At 35.5% G+C, this 24,018-nt stretch overlaps 1 protein-coding gene across 1 annotated transcript in view; it reads right to left on the reverse strand.

Moving 5' to 3' along the window:
• Positions 1–571: 571 nt before the first annotated feature.
• Positions 572–24,018, reverse strand: part of LOC149568738 (multiple organellar RNA editing factor 3, mitochondrial-like) — a 43,175-nt gene continuing 19,728 nt past the window's right edge. The window contains exons 2-5 of the mRNA XM_089821621.1: positions 1,898–1,995; positions 1,730–1,795; positions 1,154–1,399; positions 572–1,071 (exon numbers count right to left, since the gene is read on the reverse strand). Of these exons, the coding sequence (XP_089677747.1) occupies positions 1,061–1,071; positions 1,154–1,399; positions 1,730–1,795; positions 1,898–1,995 (421 nt within the window). The 3' untranslated portion in view covers positions 572–1,060. The remainder of the gene's footprint in view (positions 1,072–1,153; positions 1,400–1,729; positions 1,796–1,897; positions 1,996–24,018) is intronic.

The raw sequence follows: 24,018 nt of genomic DNA on the forward strand, positions 1-24,018 counted from the left end.
TACTTAGATGAATATGAAGATTTTCTTTTATTGACAACATTTTTGCAAAGAAAGCTTCACTCTAATTTCAAAAATAAGAAAACTCACATAATATTTTGGTGCTAATCCAAATCATAGCATGATTGAATTTATACAATCAAAATCAATATTAGAATTGAGCCCTCCACGTTAAAAAAACATCAGGAGGCGGCTGTGAAAATGCTTTGAATCATTTATAGAAGTCCTTTATCATCTAAACTATACAATTGATTGCCAAGGAGGATAGTTTTCCAACTATAATCAACTTCTTTTATTTATTTTTTAGCCTCAAAAAGCAAATTATTGACTAACAGGCAGAAACACCTTACAGCAAGCTTTAAGGGAGATCTGAACAGCCAGTTAAATGAATTACCATATTTTAGATTATTGACCATCCCTCAATTAATTCAATGTGGAGATGTCATGCCAGAGTGCAATCATTATGAACCTTCTAAATACACATGGACCACCACATACTTGCACTTTCTTGTGTTATTAGAAAATCAGTCAGTGAATCTCATATAGCAAATAAAGTTGGGAAAAGCACTACAGGTGATCCTAAAAAGTAACAAACTCCGTAGTTTGATGGATTCATTTTAAGAATCTACAGCACCATTTATGGTCTTCAAAACCCACAAAAATATCTACGCGGGATATGGAAAACAGAGTTGCAGTGCCATATAAACATATTTTGCTAAAATTGGATCAAATTTTCCAGCAGATGGGCACAGAGTCATTACATACAGATGTGCTTACATCCATTCGTCACTAGAGATGAAATGAGCTTACCATGACCCTGTCCAAGCAAAAGACAAATTTTGGCCTCTGAAACTCGTATGAACAATGTTGCCTATAATGGTCAAGCAGAGTTCCTTTACAACCTTGTTTAAGGCTACCATCAGATGCCAAAATCCTACATGGAAAACATGAATAGTACCAACCAAAGATAAAGACTGGAATTATCCTAATGCATCCACAATATCAGGTGCAACCAGTAATTGAGAATTCCTATTAAACTGTTGACCTTGTGATTATGGATCAACTACCGACCTCCTGCAATATTGATTCAAGAATTAAAATACAAATTAAGAGAAATAATACTATACATATACTTTACAGAACATCTGCCTTTTACCTCCAGCCTGTGAGGGATCTCTTCTCTCTGTTTGTATTGTACCACTACTGCCTCCTTGTGCGGTGTCCCTGTGGTCTATAGGTGTTGGATCTCTGTGCTGCATTGGTGTTGGCTGCCTGCGTTCAACCTGTGTAGAATCCCTGCGTCTATCATAACGTGGCCTTGGACGGTCGTTCCTTCCCTGTGGCCTCTCGGGGTATCTGTATTCTGCCCTAGGTATCACTTTTCCATCAATAAATAGGTCACCTAAAACCATATATTACCAAACATCAATGTCAAAGAAACTTTAAATTTCCTTCAACGAGGACCTCATAGTCATAATTTATCTGACAGAAATTAAAAAGCCCCATTTTTCTTTTGTCGGTGAAACACAATTAATGATATTGAATATTGTACCATTTTAAAAACCTTATTTGATCTAAGGCAATTAACAAATAGTCCACATGAATTCAACATGATGTCAATAATTTCTTGAAAGTGAAATGAATTCAAGATGGTGGTGACAATTTTTCAGGAGGGGAACTCAAATATAACCTTTCACCAATACCTACCAGACAACAATAGAATCAAATTTACCTCCATAATCCTTTTTGGGGACATCAATATATGAATCAGGCAATACCCAAAGTACTCCAGGCAGACCTGAAAGAATATTTATAATTTTAAAATGTCAAAAAGTTTGTCATTTAGTGAGCAAGGCTTCGTTTCGAGGAAGTCATGATTTTGATATGCAGAATAGCATACCTTTCACTTTGTAAGAGAGTTCCTCTGAGATCAGAGCTCCAAAACCTGTATATGTATACGTAGATACAGAATAGATCTTCTTTTTGGCCTCCTCTTCACTGTAGATGCCACATACAAAATCAGAGACAGCATCAAAATACATATTACGGGATTAGAAAAATGTCTAAGTACAATGAAACATTTCAATACGACCTCGGGGATTTTGATAAAAAGCCATGAAATGCTATAAAGATTCCAAAGAATGCCAAGATCTAATAAGGCATCATTCAAGAAGGAATTTCTAAATGTTAGAAGGGTCCCCAGCTGAGAAATGATGTGAAACCTTACAAGGTTTTTATGTCTTTTGAGGTGCCCAACTCTGACAATACACCTCTAGCAGACAAAATCAAAACTGGCCAATTGAAGTACAGTAGGTTCATTAGCATTGTCAGTGTTTAAATAAAAGCCCAATGTTTAAAAATGGCAAAACTTTTCTGAACTCACGACACTAGAGTTTTGAAAAACTTTGCTACAGGCTCAAGTTCTGTAGCTTTGAAATCCATCAATGGTTCTGGTGGCAGGGAGCATAGCAGTACTCAACTTCTCATCAAGCTGATGAAAATTCCTCTTGCTATCTGGCCAATGGGGTAAATGAACTAGTTTCCATGTGGCGGGAATCAAGTGTTGCGTCTCTGACTACCTCCAGAGTAACAAAAATTGGGAAGTGCCTGTACACAGATATATTATGTTCTTTATTTTATTGCACTCATAATAAGAATTACATCCATATATATAGGATTTCAATACCCTGTTTTATGCATCTTATGATGCAATATCAGAGTTCCATGACTTTCTGTGAGTCCTGCATGTAGTCCAGCGAGCAGACTCGAGCAGACCTTGTGGAGTTTTCATGACCCGGCCCAGGTTATGGAATATGATATATATAATGTTCTTTATTCTATTGCACTCATAATAGGGTTTCAATATCCTGTTTTATGCATCCTGTGATGCAATATCAGAGTTCCATGACTCTCCACAAGTCCTGCGTGCAGTCAGGCCAGCTGAACTGAGCAGACCTTAACGAGTTTTTATTACTCGGCCCAGGTTGGAATATGATATATATATATATATATATATAAAGTATAAAAGCATATAATCTTGAGGGTTTTTTCATTTTGCCGAGTGGTAGCCAAGTCACAAGACAAATCGGTCTTGCCCAGTCCAAGTCTAGGAACTTTGTGCAATATTCCTAACACTTAATGACAAACCTAATAGGTTTTTTCATTACATCATTTTGAACCCGCACATGGTCACTTCTTTGATGAGCTTGGGCATACAAATAGTTCACTTATATGAATCCATCCTGAGACCCATATAGATAATTTGCCTCTGTAGATCCTTCCTGAAATCTACGAAAGTTTGCCAAGCAACCTCTTCTTATGGACCTATCCTGAAATACACAAGTTGTGACATGTGTCAAAGAGCTTTATAATAGGTCCATAGTAAAATCTATCAACTTTGTCAAGGCTCCCTTAACCTTCGCATCAAATCAAGATAACCCATTATTTGTCGAACTACATGTGCTATCTTGGCATCGCACGAGAATGAGTACACCTACCACTCTCATACCTTCCTTGTGTTTATCCACAACTTAATGTCAGAACTGAGATTTGGTACACCACCTCTTTTGTCTTCATTGTCCATCAAGATTAGTGGATGATTTAACAATAGACATCAACAAGCACATTTTGAAAACAACTTTTACAAATAACACTCATATTCAACAATAACATTGCAAAATGCAAATTCCTCATCAAATGTGAGGAACATTATCACCACTTTCTTTAGGTTCCTCTCTTCAATGTTTTAGATGAGATCAATGCTTTCAGCTTATAATTCCAGTTCAGAAAGTCCTTGGCCCTTTGAAAACAATTGATTTCAATAAGACCATTTCAATAAGAACATGTACGATGATCTTTAGATGAGGATTGTACCTTAACTATTGATACATTGACCCTTGGTTTCCATTGAATTGAGTCGCAAAAGCACAATCTATGTCTTGTGAATTAAAACCTTCAAATTGCATGTCTTCTTTCCTTTTGCAAAAGCAAAAATGACATTTTGTCAATGTCAAGTGTCTGAATTTCTGCAACCAAATACAGTGATGCAACAAAAGCTCCATGGCAACCTTCTTCGCACCAGGCTGACCATATCTTCTTCATCTATCTTTTTCTTCATAGAAAATAATTATTTAGATTAATTAATATTAGATTACAGATTAACATAAAGTATTCTATATTAATTATTTATATGTATTATTGATTATATTGATAATATTATTAATTACAATTTGTCATTAATATATTGATTAATAAATATTGTTTTCGATAAAAAAGCAGCCAAAAACTAGGGGGCTGGCCCTTTATAACAGTGGTGGAACAACCATCAAAAACTTGCTTGCAACCAGCACAAGACCAACTGGCAACCAGCACACAACCAAACAGTCCCCCTAACGATTCATATCAAAAACATCATAAACAATATACCAATATATAGAGTTACTAGTATTCCTACTTTTAAAACCAGCAGAGTTTAACAAATTAACAAATTGCATGTAGGGGGTCATCGCATCGTACCACCTACAGCCCATAAACAAGTTCAGCATAAAAAACAAAACCATCAACAGTAGATGGGGAGAGACCATAAGAGTACCAAAAAAACAACAAAAACCAGAAAGCCATTAACTAGCCTCCTTTTTCTTTCCCTTCCCAGCCATGAGAACCTTGGCCCAGTCATCAGCAAGGAAGCTCTAAAGAAGCTTCGTGTCCTCCTTTCCAAGGTTCTCCTCCTCCAAGTTATTAGCCAATAGCTGAAGAGTGGTAGTCGCTGCATACGTAATTAATAAATATTGTTAATTATCTATTGATATTATTTATTAATCAATATTATATTGATTAATATTATTGATTACTATATTTTGATAAAGGATTATTACATATTTTGAACAAATTAAAAAATATATCTATATCAATTATGACTCATGACACTTGACTGATGCACCATCTCCAAAATAGCTTAGCAGCTTGAACTCAACTTCATACCTGCAAGACGTAGCCTCAACGCACCAATATGCACAGGTCTGCAAACAAAGTACCAGTTGACCAAACTCCACTTTGAAAAGTACAAGTTACCTGTCCACAAGAATTGCATAGAGAGTGTTTCCAATTCCTTAATACAACTTACGGGAGTTGATAACACAAAACATCAATAAATAGGAAGAACCTGAACCACAGTTTTTAAAAGTGTCACTCTTCCAGCAGTTGAGAGCCAACAATTAGTCCAACGATTAACCTTATAACAGCTTATGCAAAATACCCTGCCAAACCCCCCTAGGCAGGCCACATATCGGGAGAGGAATTCCAAGGTAAACCACAGGAAGAGTCCCTATTTGAAACCTCAAAATCCTGGCAATCCTGGGCTAAATAAGAGTCAGGGTATTAAAGAAGAAGAAAAAAGATTTCTCCTCATTAATCTTTTGTCCTTAAGCTTTCAAATAGATATACAATGCATTTCTGAAGTTCGTTGCCTCATTAATTCTAGCAGCACCAATCAAAGTAATGCCATCCATGAATTGAAGACGAAGATGAGCACAAGGAGGAGGCCATGACCCCAATTCTATCCCCAAATGAGTCCTTGCCTAACACGAGACTTGATAAACCTCCCCAAACCCTTTGCCATTTAGAGGAACAAATATGGGAGAGGGTCACCTTGACAAAGGCCTCTAGAAGCGCTAATTAATTCAGTGGGTTCACTGTTAATCAGGAATGCAAAAGAGGAGGAAGTGATATAACTCATCACCCAGATCATCCAGTCTATACTAGAACCAAAGGCTACTAGTATTAATGTAGGAAGCTCCAATTAACTTTTTCATATGCTTTAGCCATATCTAGCTTTATGAACGTAGCCTTTTCCTTAAATACTAACATAGGATGGATAGATTCTGAAGCTATACCTATCCCATCCAAAATTTGTCTTCTAGCTACAAACCCTCCTTGCTCTTCAGAGATTTGTTTGTTAAGCCATGGTTTCAATCTTTCTGCAATCAATTTTGTGATAATTTTTTAAATCACATTTCTATCATGTCCCCTTTTCAAATATTTAAAAATAATAATCTTTGCTAACGCAAGCAAGCCCAAAAAAGATGAAGTTTCGGCAAAAGGGGCTAATCTTTGGAAACCAATGGACTAATAAATAAAAATTATTATTAAAATATGTTTTATTAACCCCTCTTGGATGTGAGTTAGGGTTATGCCCTCTTTTAAGGGATTTGGAGGCATTTTGGGCTCATTCCAGCACTTGATTTTCGCTTATTGCTTTGTTGTTCTTCAAAGGCTGCCAAACCTGTGGAGAAGGAGACCCAAGGACGAGAGTTTGCAGGTTTCCAGGAAGGCTAAGGACGGGAGTTTGAAGCCATTCCATGTGCAAGCTCATGCAGAGTTTGCCTTTGTGCTGAACAGTGCAAATTTGTGGGTTTTCGGGTGTGTTTTTGTAAGAGTTTGGTGCTTTCGGTTGAGCTTTTCATATCAGTTTGGGTTGTTGCTGTATTTCAGACTTTAAGATGTTAAAATAGAGCTGAATATATGTATTGGGACGTGGTTAAACTTCTGAGATAGATTATTAGTGTTCTTGTGGTGTTTCCGGGCATTTTTGTGTTAATTTCGGGAGCCCGATGAGCATAGTTTTTGTCCTATGTTTGTGAGCTGTTGTGTAAATGCTATACAGATCTGGAAATGTCATTTTGTAGGCCGTTATGCTGCTGAAATTTTTGTAAAAATGTTCATTTTCAGATTTATTAATAATATGTGAAGTTGTGAAGTTTTTGGCACTATTTCGGACATACCCGATTTGGAGTTTATTGAGAAATTGGTGGATCTTTGTAATATTGGTTGTTTGATTTTGAAAATGTGATTAGAGGCTTGAAATATCATAAAAAATCAGAAAAAATGGACATTTCAGTGGTATCAGATCTATGATCTTGCCAGCCTGAGGGTTTGTAGAAGTTTGCATGCAACCAAGTGAAAGGGAAAAGAGATATTTGCAGCGAGAAAAGAATAAAGAAATTTTGATCAAACCTCCAGTTAAAAGTAAAAGTACAAAATCCAAGGAAGGAAAAAACATGGCTGATCAAGATGAGATGGCAAAGAAATTTTTTCAAGACATCCAAAATACTCAGAAGCAAACAGTGGATAGTTTGGCAAAAACTAGAGAGGCTTTGCGGATATTGACAGAAAAATTGCAAAGAGTTGCATCTATTAATGAGAAAGGAAGCACTTCAAAGGAGCCAAGAAATCTGAAACCCACACCCTCTAAATCAACAAAAACTATTTTCCTGCCTGCAGATGAGCCACCAGTACCAAATCTAGCCCTTAATCCTGTGGAAGAGGTTACAGGTAACTTGATTGCATTAAGAGCTACTTACAATGGCTTAGATGGTGACTTTCGCAGTTCGGTTCCTTTTAGAGAATATGTGGATATGATGAACACTTTGATGCCCAAGAAAGAGAACAAGAGGGAGCATGACATAAGTGGAAGAGAGCTCAAAAATAAAATAAGCAAATCTACAGCACCTACTTTTGATGGAACAAATAAAATTTCAGCTAGAGCATGGCTACAAAAATTACAAACTTTCTTCACACTTAACCCCATGAAGGAGAGTGATGTTGTTCAATTTGCAAGTCTACATTCGGAAGATGCAGCCTATGATTGGTGGTATCATGGAATGACTACTCAAGGTCATGATCAAATAACTACATTTGATATTTCAGTCAAAGAGTGATAGATAAATTTGACATCAAGGATGATGAAGAGTACTTTAAAGAATTGTCAAAGTTGAAGCAAACCAAATCAGTTAATGAGTATATAGAAAAGTTTCAAAAGTGGCTGTTATGGTACCTGATATGAGTGAAAAGAGGATTGTTTATCTTTTTATTGATGGTTTAGAAGATTCTATTAAGGGTTTGGTTAAGGCTTTCTCACCCTCAACCTTACAGGAAGCTATCAAAAGAAGCTTGCAACTTGAAACTTGCATGCCTATGAAACCAGTCACTAATCAAAAACTCCCAAATCTTTGGCAACATAAGAGGAATTTTCAAAAAAAGACTTTCCCAACACTACCACCAAAAGATGTGATAAATGTGGCAAAAAAGAAGGTAGATGAAGAGACTAGGAGTGAATTACGAAGGAAAAAGCTTTGTTTTACTTGTAGAGAACCATGGGTTCCAGGACAGATGTTTGGGAAAAGGTCAAGTGCACTATATTGAAGTTGCTTCAGAATCTGATTCAGATGAGCATAAGGAATTTCATGACACTAAGGAGGAGGTAGAAGAAGAGAAAGAAAACGAAATCAGCAAAGATGGCACTTTAGCAGCATTATCAGGAGTCCCAAGATACCATCCCTTTCGAATTCAAGGGGTACTAGTAGGGCAAAGGTTGACAGTTCTTCTTGATAGTGGGGCAACTCACAATTTCATTGATGAGGGATTTGTCATGAAAAGAGGGCTTAAAGCAGAAGATTTTGAAAGATTCAATGTTATTGTAGCTGATGGATTCACTATGCCTTGCAAACGGGTGGTGAAACAACTCAAGATGACCTTAGGAGATTATGAGTTATGTGATGACTTCTATGTTGTTGGCATTGGGGAGACAGATCTTGTATTGGGTGTTCAATGGTTGCACTCTATTGAAGGCTATTACATGAACCATCAAACTATGGAGTTTAAATTTCATTCCAATGGGAAAGAAGTCTTATTGAGAGGCTTATCAAATGGAGCACCTAAGGCGGTCTCTGCAAAGAGGATGGAGAGGACTTTTCAAAGAGGACAAGTAGCATGGGCAGCAGGAGTCATAATCCATCCAACAAGCTCCCCAAAGAATCAAGGTAATTTCCATTTTGAAATTTAAAATATTCTTGATAAGCATAGTATAGTTTTCAATGACTTACCTCCAGGATTACCACCAGATAGAGGTTTTGAGCATGTTATAGAGTTAGAACAGGGTGCCAAACCAGTTATAACAACCCCATACCGCCATCCAAGAGGTTATAAGGAAGAAATTGAAAAAACTAGTAAGGAACTCCTGGACATGGGTTTCATAAGGCCTAGCTCTAGTCCATTTGCATCATCTGTGGTACTTGTCAAGAAAAAGGATGGTACAATGAGAATGTGTATAGACTACAAGGCTCTAAACAAGAAGACCATAAAAAATAGGTATCTCATACCACGCATAGATGAACTCATTGATGAGTTACATGGTGTTGTATACTTCTCGAAAATTCACTTAAGATCAGGGTACCATCAAATCCGAATGAGGGGTGAAGATGTGGAAAAGACTGCTTTCAAATGTCACTATGGGCACTTTGAATTTCTTGTTATGCCATTTGGCCTCAGTAATGCACCTGCAACATTCCAATCTTGTATGAATAAGGTATTCAGTCAGCATCTTCGAAAATTTGTTTTGGTATTTTTTGATGATATCTTGATTTACAGTAAAACATGGGAAGAGCATCTGAAGCACATAGACATTGTTTTGGGAATCTTGGAGCAGCAATCTTTCTATGCTAAGCTATCTAAATGTGAGTTTGGTTTGACAGAGATCCTATATTTGGGACATATTATAAGTTCTAAAGGAGTACAGGTTGATCAACAAAAAATTCAGGCAATTTTGGATTGGCCTCCACCCACTAATCTTACACAGTTGAGAGGTTTCTTTAGGTTGTGTAGCTACTATAGGAGATTTGCCAAGGGATTTTCTCAGCTTGCTGCCCCCTTGACTGATTTGACAAAGAAAGGAGCTTTTGTTTGGACAGAAAAGGCACAAAAAACATTTGATAAGCTTAAGAAGGTAATGAGTTCATGCCCTGTGCTTGCAATTCCAGATTTCTCTTTACCTTTTGTTGTTGAATGTGATGCTTCTGGAGAAGGTATAGAGGCTGTCCTAACTCAAAGGGGACATCCAATAGCATTTGAGAGTAGAAAACTAAATCAATCAGAGAAAGGTTACTCCATCTATGATAAAAAAATGTTGGCAATCATGCATGCACTTCATAAGTTTAGACAATATTTGGTATGTGGGAGATTCATTGTAAAGACAAACCATAATAGCCTCAGGTTCTTCTTGAACCAAAGGGATTTGAATGATCGTCAACAAAAATGGGTAAGCAAATTGCAAGCTTATGATTTTGATATTGAATACATGAAAGGAAAGAATAATGTGGTTGTTGATGCTCTCTCAAGAAAGCCCACTCTGTGTTCCTTAACATCTATCTCTGCTGATTGGAAAGTCTCCATAATTTTAGAGTATGCTAAAGATTCTTTTGCCACCAAGATTTTGGATAAGTTAGTGGCTGATAACAGGTACAAGGTTGTTGATGAATTGATTTATTACAAGAACAGGATCTTCTTAGTGCCAGGATCAAAAACTAAGGAGAGGATATTGAGGGCCTTTCATGACACACCTTTGGCTGGTCACCAGGGATACTTCAAGACATATAGGCAAATTCGAGAGCGGTTTTCATGGAAGGGTATGAAGGAGGATGTCCTTAAACACATTAAGGAATGTATGGTATGCCAACAAAGCAAGAGTGAGCAAAATTTTCCTGCAGGGTTGTTGCAGCCACTTCTTATTCCTGAAAAAAAAATGGAAAAGTATTTCCATGGACTTCATCGCCGGGTTGCTCAAGGTTCAAGGTAAGGATTGCATATATGTGGTGGTAGATAGACTAACTAAGTATGCACATTTCTTTCCTATCACATCTGATTTCAAGGCATCACAAGTGGCCGAATTGTTCTTCAAGGAGATTTTTAGATTACATGGCTTGCCTAGAAACATTGTCAGTGACCGGGACAGTAGATTCCTCAGCTCTTTTTGGAAGGAGCTCTTTCATTTGGCAGGAACTGAACTCACTCTCAGTACTAGCTATCACTCTCAAACAGATGGACAAACAGAGATAGTTAATAAATGGATAGAGGGATATTTGAAGAACTATGTTTCAAATCAACAACATGCTTGGGTGAAATGGTTGCACCTAAGGGAGTATTGTTACAATACATCTCATCACATGTCTATTGGTATGCCTCCTTTTCGTGCTCTTTATGGTTATGATGCCCTTTCCTTTGTTGATTTAGTACTTTCAGATAGCAGAGTACCTGCAGCAAGTGATTTCATCAAGCAAAGCCAAGACATAATAAGGTTCCTCAAGGATAATCTACAACATGCACAAAACCAACAAAAGTTGTATGCTGATAGGAAAAGGACTGAAAAATCTTTTGAGGTGGGAGATTTGGTATTTGTCAGGTTGCAGCCATATAAGCAAAGCACCTTGAAGAGGAGTGGGGCAAAGAAACTCAAGCTAAGGTTCTATGGGCCTTATAAGATCACCAAGAAGGTAGGAGAGGTAGCTTATGAATTGGAGCTCCCACCAAACAACAAAATACATAATGTTTTCCATGTATCTTGCCTGAAGAAGGTTCTAGGCCAGCAGACCATAGTATCTACAAAATTACCACCTCTTGATGATGAAGGAAAATTAGTTTTGATACCAGAAGAGATTTTGGATACAAGAGAGAAAAGATTGAAAAACAGGAGCATCATAGAGCATTTGGTCAAATGGAAAGGATTACCACTGGAGGATGCAACTTGGGAAGGAGCACATATTCTTGAACATTCCAATCTTCATTGCTTGAGGACAAGCAATATTTGGGAGGGGAGGACTTGTCATGTCCCCTTTTCAAATATTTAAAAATAATAATCTTTACTAACGCAAGCAGGCCCAAAAAAGGTGAAGTTTCGGCAAAAGGGGCTAATCTTTGGAAACCAATGGATTAATAAATAAAAATTATTATTAAAATATGTTTTATTAACCCCTTTTGGACGTGAGTTAGGGTTATGCCCTCTTTTAAGGGATTTAGAGGCATTTTGGGCTCATTCCAGAACTTGATTTTCGCTTATTGCTTTGTTGTTCTTCAGAGGCTGCCAAACCTGTGGAGAAGGAGACCCAAGGACGGGAGTTTGCAGGTTTCCAGGAAGGCTAAGGACAGGAGTTTGAAGCCATTCCATGTGCAAGCTCATGCAGAGTTTGCCCTTGTGCTGAACAGTGCAAATTTGTGGGTTTTCGGATGTGTTTTTGTAAGAGTTTGGTGTTTTCGGTTGAGTTTTTCATATCAGTTTGGGTTGCTGCTGTATTTCAAACTTTAAGATGTTAAAATAGAGCTGAATATATGTATTGGGACGTGGTTAAACTTCTGAGATAGATTATTAGTGTTTTTGTGGTGTTTCCGGGCATTTTTGTGTTAATTTCGGGAGCCCGATGAGCATAGTTTTTGTCCTACGTTTGTGAGTTGTTGTGTAAATGCTATACAGATCTGGAAATGTCATTTTGTAGGCCATTATGCTGCTGAAATTTTTGTAAAAATGTTCATTTTCAGATTTATTAATAATATGTGAAGTTGTGAAATTTTTGGCACTATTTCGGACATACCCGATTTGGGGTTTATTGAGAAATTGGTGGATCTTTGTAATATTGGTTGTTTGATTTTGAAAATGTGATTAGAGGCTTGAAATATCATAAAAAATCAGAAAAAGGGACATTTCAATTTCACAAGGCTATAGGTCGAAAGGAGTGGAGAGAATTAGTTCCTTCCTTTTTAGGAATGTGGTGTTCACAGCCTTGAGCACCTAAGTATTTCTATCAGATTCTTGTACCACAGATCCAACTTAATTATTTCCCAAAACAATTGGTAAAATTGTATAGGAAATCCATCCAGACCAGGGGATTTACCCTTGTTCGTACCAAATACCGCTTTTTGAACCTCAGATAAAGAGATAGGTCTAAGAAGGTCTTCATTCATTTCATTACTAACTATGGCGGGGATATTCTCAAGCACAAGCCTTTCCTCCTCCCTATTATGAACAGAATCCTTAGCAAACAAATCTGTTAAAAATCTCACGACTTCCTAAGCAATCTCTTTGTAGGAAGATAGGAGAACCCCTTCTGAAGATACAAAAGAAGCAATAAAATTCCTATCTCCTATCTTGCACTATATTATGAAAAAACTTCATGTTCTTGTAGCCTTCTTGGAGCCACTCAACCCATGACTTCTGCTTCCAATAGATCTCTTAACAAAAATCCCATTCTTCTAGCTCTTTTACTACAGCAAACTCCTCTATGTACAAAGGCTCTCATAAACCATGATCGCTAATTTTACTAGTAAATTAGTCTACCTGATCCAAAGTGTCTCTTTTTGCCAAGAAGATGTTTAAAAAACACTTGTTGTTCCATCTCTTAAGGTTCTATTATATGCATTACAGCTATCTGGCAAATCATTGCAGTACCAAAGGCAGGCTTCCCCCAATCCACTATTCCATCACGAAGCCACATAATCTGAAATTTAAACAAAGGGTTCTTAGGCTGGGGTCCCATGGGCACCCTCTTCCTTATAAATAGAGCGGGTGCCGCAGAGATTTTTTGAGAATATTTAAAAAGGGAAGGGGTCCCATGGATTTATATGTGAATCCGCTTCAAAAAATTAACTCCTAAATTCAAGGAAGCTGGTTGTCTCATGAATTTTAAAAATAAAAAATTATATTTCTTCATAAATTAGTTTGGTGGGATTATTTCATTTTGGTGGTGAAATGAAGAAGAAATGAAGGAGTTGTTGACAAATGGCAGAATCTTCCCTAAGTTGTTTCACCAGCTTAAATTAAGAGGGCAAAAAAGTCAGAGCTCCTATTTTATAGGAAAAGATTCCAAATAAACCTTTAGCCCCCCTTAAAAAATTCTCACAAGGCCACCCACTCCACTAAAATAGAGCCCAAGCCCCTCTCATGGGACCCCTGCCTTAGAAACACAAAATTTAGAAGCAGAAAGCTTGATCAGCTAATGGGCGGACCCTTTCCATTCAAAGATTTTCGTGGTAGTAACCCAATTAACCCCCATTCAAGACCAAAAAACAAGGTATTTGTCTAATCTCTCAGCAATCACCTCCACTTCACATCTTTTGTAGCTTCAAGTAAATAAACCATTGGAGGGCTTGATATCTACTACCAAGTACTCAATATTTGTTCCTCAGGAGACTCATAGATGGGTACCATAATCCTCAGGGTATCTACTACCCTCTTTTAATCCAAACTGGAAATCGCATTGAAATCCCCTGCCAATATCCAAGGAAATAAAGGGGCAAGGGAACAAACATATCTCATGTGCAACCAAAGCAAGGTTTTCCCCACACACTTGGAGCATAGACATTAGTAAAAAGAAGATTCTTGCCCATTCCATAACTCGTAGCAAGCATCAAGATAAAGGCTCTACTAGATACCCACCTTATTGGAACAAGCTTAGGTAGGCCCCACATGCATGCCATACCACCTAAGCTACCTTGAGCCCAACTGAATTGACAATTACTTCAGACCCAAATTTTAGCCACCTTGTTCATCATGCCATCAACAAATAAGTAATTACTTGGTTTCTTGAACAAAAATAACATTATGAATTAGAAAAAACCAACTCTTGAATAGCCTTTTCTCTATGGATGCTATTCAACCCAATTACATTCCACAAAAGAACAATCAGTTTTGAGATGGGGAGAAGTGAGAGTCAATGGTCTTTACAGAGCCAAAAACCATTAATGCCTCGCACACTAGCTTAACCTTTACTTGGTCTTTCTTCCTTACCACCTTAGGAGGCTTCTCCAACGCACTCTTTTTAAGAGCTTTTAGTTGAATTCCTAGACCACCCTTTACTTTTGCTTTCATCCTGTGAATCCCTTACTGCACTTGTCACAAAACAACTAAAACCCAGACAATCATTCAATTTTGAACCTGCAACTGTTCCCAAATTTTCCAAGTTCCCTAAGGGAAGCTAAATGCCTCACACACTATATCATGAGCCCAAATTAAAAAGATATATGAATATTAAAATAACATATTATATAATAATAATAATTAAAAATAATAATATTAAAGTCAAATATATTATAATCTATTTGACAATATAAAAATAAAACAATAATATTAAGGTTGAATATAACTTATTATATATATCTAATAACATATCATTATAGACATAAACATATTAAAATAATAATAATATTATTATTAAAATCTTACGATAATACAAATATTAACTTTAAATATATTAACCTTGCTATTAAAAATATTTTCAATTCTAAATAAACCTAAACCTAATTTGATTATTAAAACATTCTTTCAATCCAAAGAAACCCTAATCTATTAATTATAAATGTTTCCAATCAATATATTGGTACTTTATATATCTATAATTACAAGTACTTTCCAAATAAATATAAATGTATATACTATGCTAATAAGGAACATAAGAACTATGATTAAATCATATATGGAAGGGCGTGACTTTACATTCCTGTCCGTTCCGCATGGTATATATTAAGGTTAGGTCGGATTGAAGATATACAAGGAAGAAATAAGAAAAAAGAGAAAAGGAAAAAAGCGATAAATTAAATCAGAGGTAAAAGTAAACAAGGGAGTGATAATATTGTATCATGCATCCAACAAACACATTTCTGGACACCTGGTCATCCTCACGACAACACTTTAATACTGTGCACAGAAGTACGAGTTCCTCCATTCCATTGTACTAACACTGCCAGACAACGCCCCGCAATAAAAGATCAGGTATACCCGACCCCCTGTACGCTTCAAATAGCAAATACAATAACATTAAAAAATATATAAATAATCATTGTTGATTTGTGACATATGATATTAGCATTGAATGATATGTATTGCGAATTATTTGACTTGGAATTCAATGATTTGCAATTCAGGCCAAGATCATTTCCATTATAGATTTGAATTAATAAGTATTTCGCATGGGTATGAGAATACATATTACATAGAATTAAATCAATATATGCCATCAAGCATTGGAAAGGAAATATATATATATATATAAAGATAAATATTTCAGAATAAATGCATGATATATGTAAATAAGCATTGCATTTAAATACTAGTACATTATATATATATTCTTAAAGATTTTAAGAAAGCCTGGATGATATTTCGTTTATAGTACGAAGATGTCTATCTCTCATTCCCACTATGAAATCCTAAGATAGGGAGTTGGTGGAGGGAGAGGCGGAGTAATTTCGAGCACTTGTCGGAACTGCTTGGAGCTTGTTTCACGCGCCCTCTGCACCGTCATTCTACCGTCTCAAGATGGTCATAGCCAGGAGAGAGGAGATGCTCTGGTACTATGAAAAGAAATCTTCTAAACAAACTAATTAATCCATTAATTTTAAAATGCTCAACTCCTCAAATATTTTAATAGCAGTAAGGATCATAGGCTTGTTTAATTTGGATGACTTCCTAATTTATACCTAAAACTGAATATCAAGTTAAAGGATTAAAAGGGGTCATCACACACTAGCTTAACCTTTACTTGGTCTTTCTTCCTTACCACCTTAGGAGGCTTCTGCAACACACTCTTTTTAAGAGCTTTTAGTTGAATTCCTAGACCACCCTTTACTTTTACTTTCATCCTGTGAATCCCTTACTACACTTGTCACAAAACAACTAAAACCCAGACAATCATTCAATTTTGAACCTGCAACTGTTCCCAAATTTTCCAAGTTCCCTAAGGGAAGCTTTCTGTCCATTTGCATCGCTACCCCCTCTTTCTAAGTTCCCACCTATATAGTATTGTTCTCTACCACAAAAGGTTCTCTTGCCACAAGAACCTAGCGAATAGGCAAATTAGCAATAATTCCATCAAATTAATCCAAACCATCCAAAGCCTTAAAACTTATTAAACACGTGATCATTCTACCTATCACTGAAAGTCCTATCTTTACCTCTAGCCTTATTACAAGTTCTAACTAGAATAAATCCCTCTTTATACAACACCACTTGGAGACTTCCCTTCATCCGGATTTTTAGGTGGGCTATTTTGTTCTATCTTAGAAGATCCTACAAAATCAGATTTAGGACACATAAATTGCAAATGCCCATGTGCATGATAGATGTGGCAACAAAATGGCAAAGTTTCATAATAAAGTTACTAAATCCATGAAGCTTATTCCATCCAAATTGCCATAGAATCCGGTAAAAGTTTATTCAAATAAATTTCAACACAAACATGAGCATAGGTAATTACCTTTTCCTCCATAGTTTATGATGAAGGGTCCACTGGTTGTCGAAGTTGCGTTGCAACTAAATTGAAGATATCATCTCTCCAAAATTCCAAAGAAACCAATGGAAGTCTCACCCATTGAAGTACCTTTTGTTGGTTCCCAAAACCACAGATTGGAAATCCAAGAGCTTGTCACTTCTTCAACAAGATTCCACAATCAATTCTGGCTAACGAATGAGGCTCCGCTACACCCAGGCGAGTAGACCTTCACCTCAAACGCTGATTGCTTGGTTCAAGGCTTTTCTATAGCAAAATTAAGCTTTGGTGAGTTCTTCGGTTGGCAAAGTCCTTGAACTCAATCAATTATAAGTTGAATGTAACATACCGATTTTCATGAATTGAAAAGTAGAGATCAAATGCTACAGATAATTTATCCTTCATAACAAAAAGACATAAAGCAGTTATATTCATTACTCCATTTAGAAATGAAACTAATAACTGATTTCAATGAACATGAAAATGTGTACAAAATTTAAGAAAATAATCCATTTTCTAGATACATGAAAGGAAACTACTATGACTTCCATTACTAACTTCTATCACATCCATTCGATGCCATGATGAACAATTAACATAATCATACAATTCAAGGAATAAGATTAAATAAGATGAGCGAATGTACATAAGATCAAAAGTCATACAAGTGTTGATAACTGATAATGTGTTGTGCAAGCCTCGGCATCTGGCAAAGAGGAGAAGCATTAACATAGGCTTAACCTCCCAACATGGACCTTAACTTATCCCCACACAATCTCTTACGAGAAAGGCCCTCCCTACCCAGGGTTAGACTTGGGGAACCATGGTCTTGCCATCTGAGCATACCAATGTTAGAGCACCAACTAAGCAATAGACAAGGCAAGTGGATATCCTTCATCAACCTTCCCTCTGTTAGCTAGCACCCTGACCTCTAGTGATCAATTGCAGCAAGCATACCTCTACCTACCTTAACCAAGGATTTATATGACACTATGTAAACTTGATCACCACCACCCGACTTGACAACTGAGTATACTTTGGACAATCATGAGCTCACTTGGTCTAAGCAGTTTTAATTGTTTATTTTCTTCTGTTACTGATTGCATGGATACCTCTCCTCTTCACCCATCTATGCTTGACCTTTCGGGTCTTGGGTGTATCTTGGGAGATTCTGGTATGTATTTGCATTCAGCTTATAAATCAAAATTTAATTACTTCAATCTGATCTTATCTCAATGGCATATGGATGATGGCACTGTATAAATCAAAGATATGCTTTATGATATAATATATTCAATTCTATGTACAACGTACATGTTATAAAATTTACAAGTGATTGTATATCCAATTACAATGATGTCAAACCATGCATAGTAGTGCGGATTTGTACTATACTATCACCTGATATGCATGAAAAAAGAATAAAACTAGATGGAATAGCTCATGTGCTTTTGAAATCAATATACACTGGGCCTTTTGCTCATAGCCAGTATGTATATCCATGATCGTGGATGCACAACAGTCGTACAATCCATCGTGAAACATTGTTTTCAAACAGTTGGAAAAGACAAAAAAACATGTAAAAGAACTTGAGTAACAATTTGCATGACCTGTGAATGATGGTTATGATCAACAAGCTTCAAGTCACAAAACAAGCTTCTGTATTAAGGACAATGACATGCCTACTATAGCAATCGTGGTATTGTGATATGCAACAGGTATAGCAACAAGTGTTCGAAAAGAGTTGAAACAAATGCAAGAATTTCTTGAGCACAAACTCAAGACAATCAAATGCTAAATAATGGAATTTTCTCAGCAAAGATCTAAGGCAGCGGAGAGTGTATAATAGGCCTCCCACATGCTCCATCAGTTACCAAAGAATGTGACCTGTGTGGGCAACATCAATCACAAGAAACTCTTCAGATTCTTTTTTAAAATTTAAATGGAATATGTCGATATAAAGGTGGCATGCGCTCAAAGTCATGGAGCCAAGATAAAAGCTTAGAGATATATTCCAAGATTAATATATAACAACTATATATTGGCATCATGCTATTTGGTATTACCTATAGTTGTATGTACACACACACACACACGTGTGTGTGTGCAATTTTGAAAGCACATATAATTCTTTTTATCAACAGATTGATTGTGCATGCATGCACATATATATATATATATATATATATATATATATATATATATATATATATATATATATATATATGTATGTATGTATGTATGTATGTATGTATGTATGTATGTATGTAAATGCAATTATAGATGTTAGCAAAAATAACATGTTGTCAATACATAGAGTCACATTCAGACGACCACTCAACAGTCTCAAGAAAAAAAGAAGGTAACAAGCTCTTCTAAGTTTTTAAATGTTTAATGTTTCTTTTGCATTTAGAACTGACCGGGTAGCTCATGATTGTCCAAGCCGTACTCTATGTTGCCTAGTCATTAAATCCTTCATCAAGATAGTTAGAACCCATGCTTTACTCTAACAATTGACCTTTTTGGTGCCTCATTCCTTCAATCCCATTTAGCAATGCTTCCCCCCTTTGTCTGCTCTTGCATCCAAAAAGAGTATTTCCATGATAATAACAAATTGCTCAATTTTAAATCAACAATATTTCATAAATGTCATAACGGCTAACCACCAATACCAATGACACTATTCTAGAGAATGAAATATTAATAATGATGATCATTTTCAATTTATTCGCAACTGAAATATTAATAATAATGATCATTTCCAATTTATTTGCAACTACCAACTAACAACTAACAAGTCTTTTTCACATGAATCAATAATCAATCAAAATTTTCCATTTCCCATGATCATAACATTCAACTGATTTTAACTAACTAACTGCCCATCACATGAAATGCATACGGCTACATGATTATTTTAAGAGACAAAAATTTGGGATGTAACATTGAATGTTGAATGTTTGAATGATTGAATGTTTTGTATATGATCCTTAACAATGGGTTTGATGCTTGTAAGAAGGAAGATATAGATTTTCTAACTTCAAATATAAACCCAATAATAATACTCCGATGATTCAAAAGACCAGTGCCTTTGCTTATTTGGGCAACAAAGTCAACTACAATGAAGATTTTCACATACAACTTTATAAAATTATATGCACTTATACTATAACAATTTAATAATCAAGATGCGACAGATCAGATATATATGCAATCTTAAATTAATCCAAACTGAACTTTAACTCCTATGTTAGGGAGACAAACTGGACACGGATACAAAAACAATTTGATATTTCACTATATCTATGATGATCACATTTAAGATGCTAAATGACAGTCTCCACTTATCTGACATTTAAATTGCTTACAGAATTTAAAGATGATTATAAAGGACGAATCAACTACAGTTGAAATCTCCATGCCTAAAATATAAACAAAAGGCTTTTCATTACAATATTGTATTTGAATTTTTATTATATAGCCATATTTTTGCTCCTTATTCCTCCTTACAAGGGAACGTAAAATACTTTTCTTTGGAATGTAGAATGTATGTTCTTATTCATCAATTCTTCTATTTATATCCTTATTTCCTAAATGATTTGACTTTTCTAAATGAAACAATATATCCTTTTCAAATCATAACTCTTGAACTCTATTATTATTATTTTAAATAAACCTTCGCCTATCTTGATTAGACTCATAATAATTAAAATTTCATCCGTCAGCTCCTCTATTTCATGTTTAGCAAGCTCCTTTTAAATAAATTATACCATGATCTTTAAATGTAATAAAAAAAAATTGTAATATTCTTTTAATATAATCGCATCTTCACATCTAATAACCATAGTCGATAATATGAGAAATTTAATTTTTTGTGATTATCATTGTGATTGTCGCTATGTTCATTCTCCTATGCGGGCTTATTAGCGAAGGGAATACCCCACTCACAAGCTTCAGTGTACTAAACATGATCCCAAATTCAACCGGCTTTGTCCACTGTTATGCCATCCACCTGTTCATATCAACACTCCTTGTTGTATAGCACAACATTCTTTTGAACCTCATCTTCTTTCAATGTTTTAGAGCACTGAGAACTATTGCGCTTCTACGGCTCAATGAGCATTAACGCACAACAGAGTAATCACATATTAAATACGCATCATGCTTTGATGTGAACCAGTGACTTGTATGCTCATATTAAAACACCCAATCTCTACGCACGTCCTTTCTATCCGAGTGACAATATCAATAGTAACTAATCACTTGATAGGTATATCCAATGTTAACAAGGGCACATCATGATTTTACATGTCTGGGAAGCAATTTTGACTTTGCCTATAATTTTGTTATCATTTTGTAAAGAGCATTGGTAAACTTTTGCTAGTCTATAATTCCCAATAGTGATATTTGTGTTGAAAAATCTTATGATTTGAAATATATTAAGAATATTCTATATCACAATGGTCTTTAGTCTGAAAGTCACAAAGATCTTCTAATCAATCTGGGACAATGATATCAGGGCAAATTCTCCATGCTATATGATTCCAGATAGTGAGTTATTACAGACGAGTGCAAGCAAGTGATAATTGTCACCCATATCCTGCGGCCATTGGTAAATTCACCATATTAGTTAATAGTCTCTTAAGCAACTATGAGACTCCCAACTGAACGCTCTACCAAGATTCATGAGGCATTCTCATCCATTCATGATTCCAGGCATCTAAATTATTTTTGAACCTTTGATGATATGTAATAAACCTTTCAAATGTCAACCAGTCCTTTTAAGTGTCAATAGCCTTCAAATGTGCTAGGACTGTATGTGAATTTTTCCCATCGTTATCCCAACAAGTCTTCCATTGTCATTTCACATGTGTATAGGCCTTTGATTGGATTATATTTCCTTCTAGATGATGTCTGGCTGCAATATTCTAACTTTGATAGCGTGAAGCAGATGTAAAAAAAAATAGTGCCATCTTTCCATTTTGAAATTTCACCACTATTCTTTATTCCTATGTTGTTGGAAAGCATCTGGTCTTCCATCTTATGTACTATTGCAAATCAGTTTGTCATTATTTCATTGCATTCTTATTCTCCAATGATCCTGTTTAGACTCCTTGAATATATGAAGAATCGTTATGTAGTTGCTGTATTATATATCACTTCAGCATTTATTTATGTCAAAGCCTTTACATTTGTTGTCGTCGATGTCTTGATGTGCTGTTTTTGTAATTGGTGGTGGTTGATCAATATTCGTGTGTGTTCTGATATTAATAGCAATGATTCATTTCTTAGTCATCATTAATTATAATATATTTCAATCTTTTGAATGCTTCATATCTAATGGTTTCATCATATATCTTCAACATTACTTCAAGAATGGAGGTCCTAAATTTTGCAAAATTTTGGGCTCCGTTGTAAATGTAAAAGGATCTCTGATAGAGAAAGATTATACTGATTTCTTCTCTATAACTATACTGATCAGCAATGGTAAAGTTCTGATATAGAATTCTGAGTATCTCTTATATATAGAATTCTGATATAGAATTTATACTGTTGTATGTATGCATTATAATGTCAAGCATATTCTGAAGTCCTTTAAATTATAACTCTGATTCTCATCACCAATCACTACTGAAGATAGTACATTGCCTTGTGATTGATGTCTAGCTCAGCAATCGGCAATAGCATTTATATTAGCAAGAGAGGTCATGTACCTACAAGGACATGACTTTGAGTAATATAATTAAGTTTAACTCTAAAGCAGACAGTAGTCATGACTGCCTTTGTATGTATGTATGTATGTATGTATATATATATATATATATATATATGAGGTCATGTACCTACGAGGACATGACTTTGAGTAATATAATTAAGTTTAACTCTAAAGCAGACGGTAGTCATGACTGCCTTTATATATATATATATATATATATATATATATATATATATATATATATATATAAAAACTAATACTGAAATGTATATTCAGTAACTATGTAAATGTGTGTGTGTGTGTGTGTGTGTGTGTGTGTGATAAACATGAATTCATATACCAAATGTAAAGTGTACTTCACTTCTACTGAAGCTATACTTTTACACTCCCTTTTAGCAAGGGAGAAGTGAAACACCAAGGTTTCTCATATTCTCTTGACATGTGCACAAGTATTATCTTTAATGATATCTATCAGGAGAATAGGTTTATCAGATTCACAATACTTAGATACAGTGATCAGGAGTATTTTGATAACCAAAATCAAAATCTCATGATGTCCGGCACTCTAGGAGGACAACTTAATGAAGTCTACTCATAAAATACGTTCATTATCAAGACTTTGTCATGAACTCTATCATGACAAGTATTATGATGTCCAGCATTCCAAGACAACAACTTAATGAAGTCTAATCATTAAACGTTCGTTATCAAGACTTTCAATTACTTGAAATAACTACACAATTTTGTCAAGGTAACAGGTCTACCACTTGTAAGATCGTCACCTTACAATGGTTACCTTCTGAATATATATGTCAATGAAAGATCGTCACCGTTCATTAAATATCTGATGCACCCATAAGATAGTAGCATAAACGCATAAATAAAAGGAAAAACTGAAACTTGATTTCAATGTTTACAATTACAATTTAATCACACCAAGTTTGCCTCTAAAATATTCCAATTTGGGCTTGGCAAGAGGTTTGGTAAATACATCTATTGTTTGTTCATTTGTACTTATGTACTCTAGCTTGAAACATCTCAATCTACCATATCTCTAATATAATTATAAGGTATTTTAATATGCTTAGATTGATGGTGAAAACCTGGATTCACTGAAAGCTTGATACAACTTTGATTATCGCAGTGGATGATAGTAGGCTTCAAGGCTTTCCTAAATAATCCAACTAGCAATTTTCTGAACCATACTGCTTCTCTGGCTCCCAT

This window comes from Cupressus sempervirens, chromosome 3 (genome assembly GCF_028749045.1).
Source record: "Cupressus sempervirens isolate cs-2001-9-10 chromosome 3, ASM2874904v1, whole genome shotgun sequence".
In the NCBI taxonomy this organism is placed as follows: Eukaryota; Viridiplantae; Streptophyta; class Pinopsida; order Cupressales; family Cupressaceae; genus Cupressus; species Cupressus sempervirens.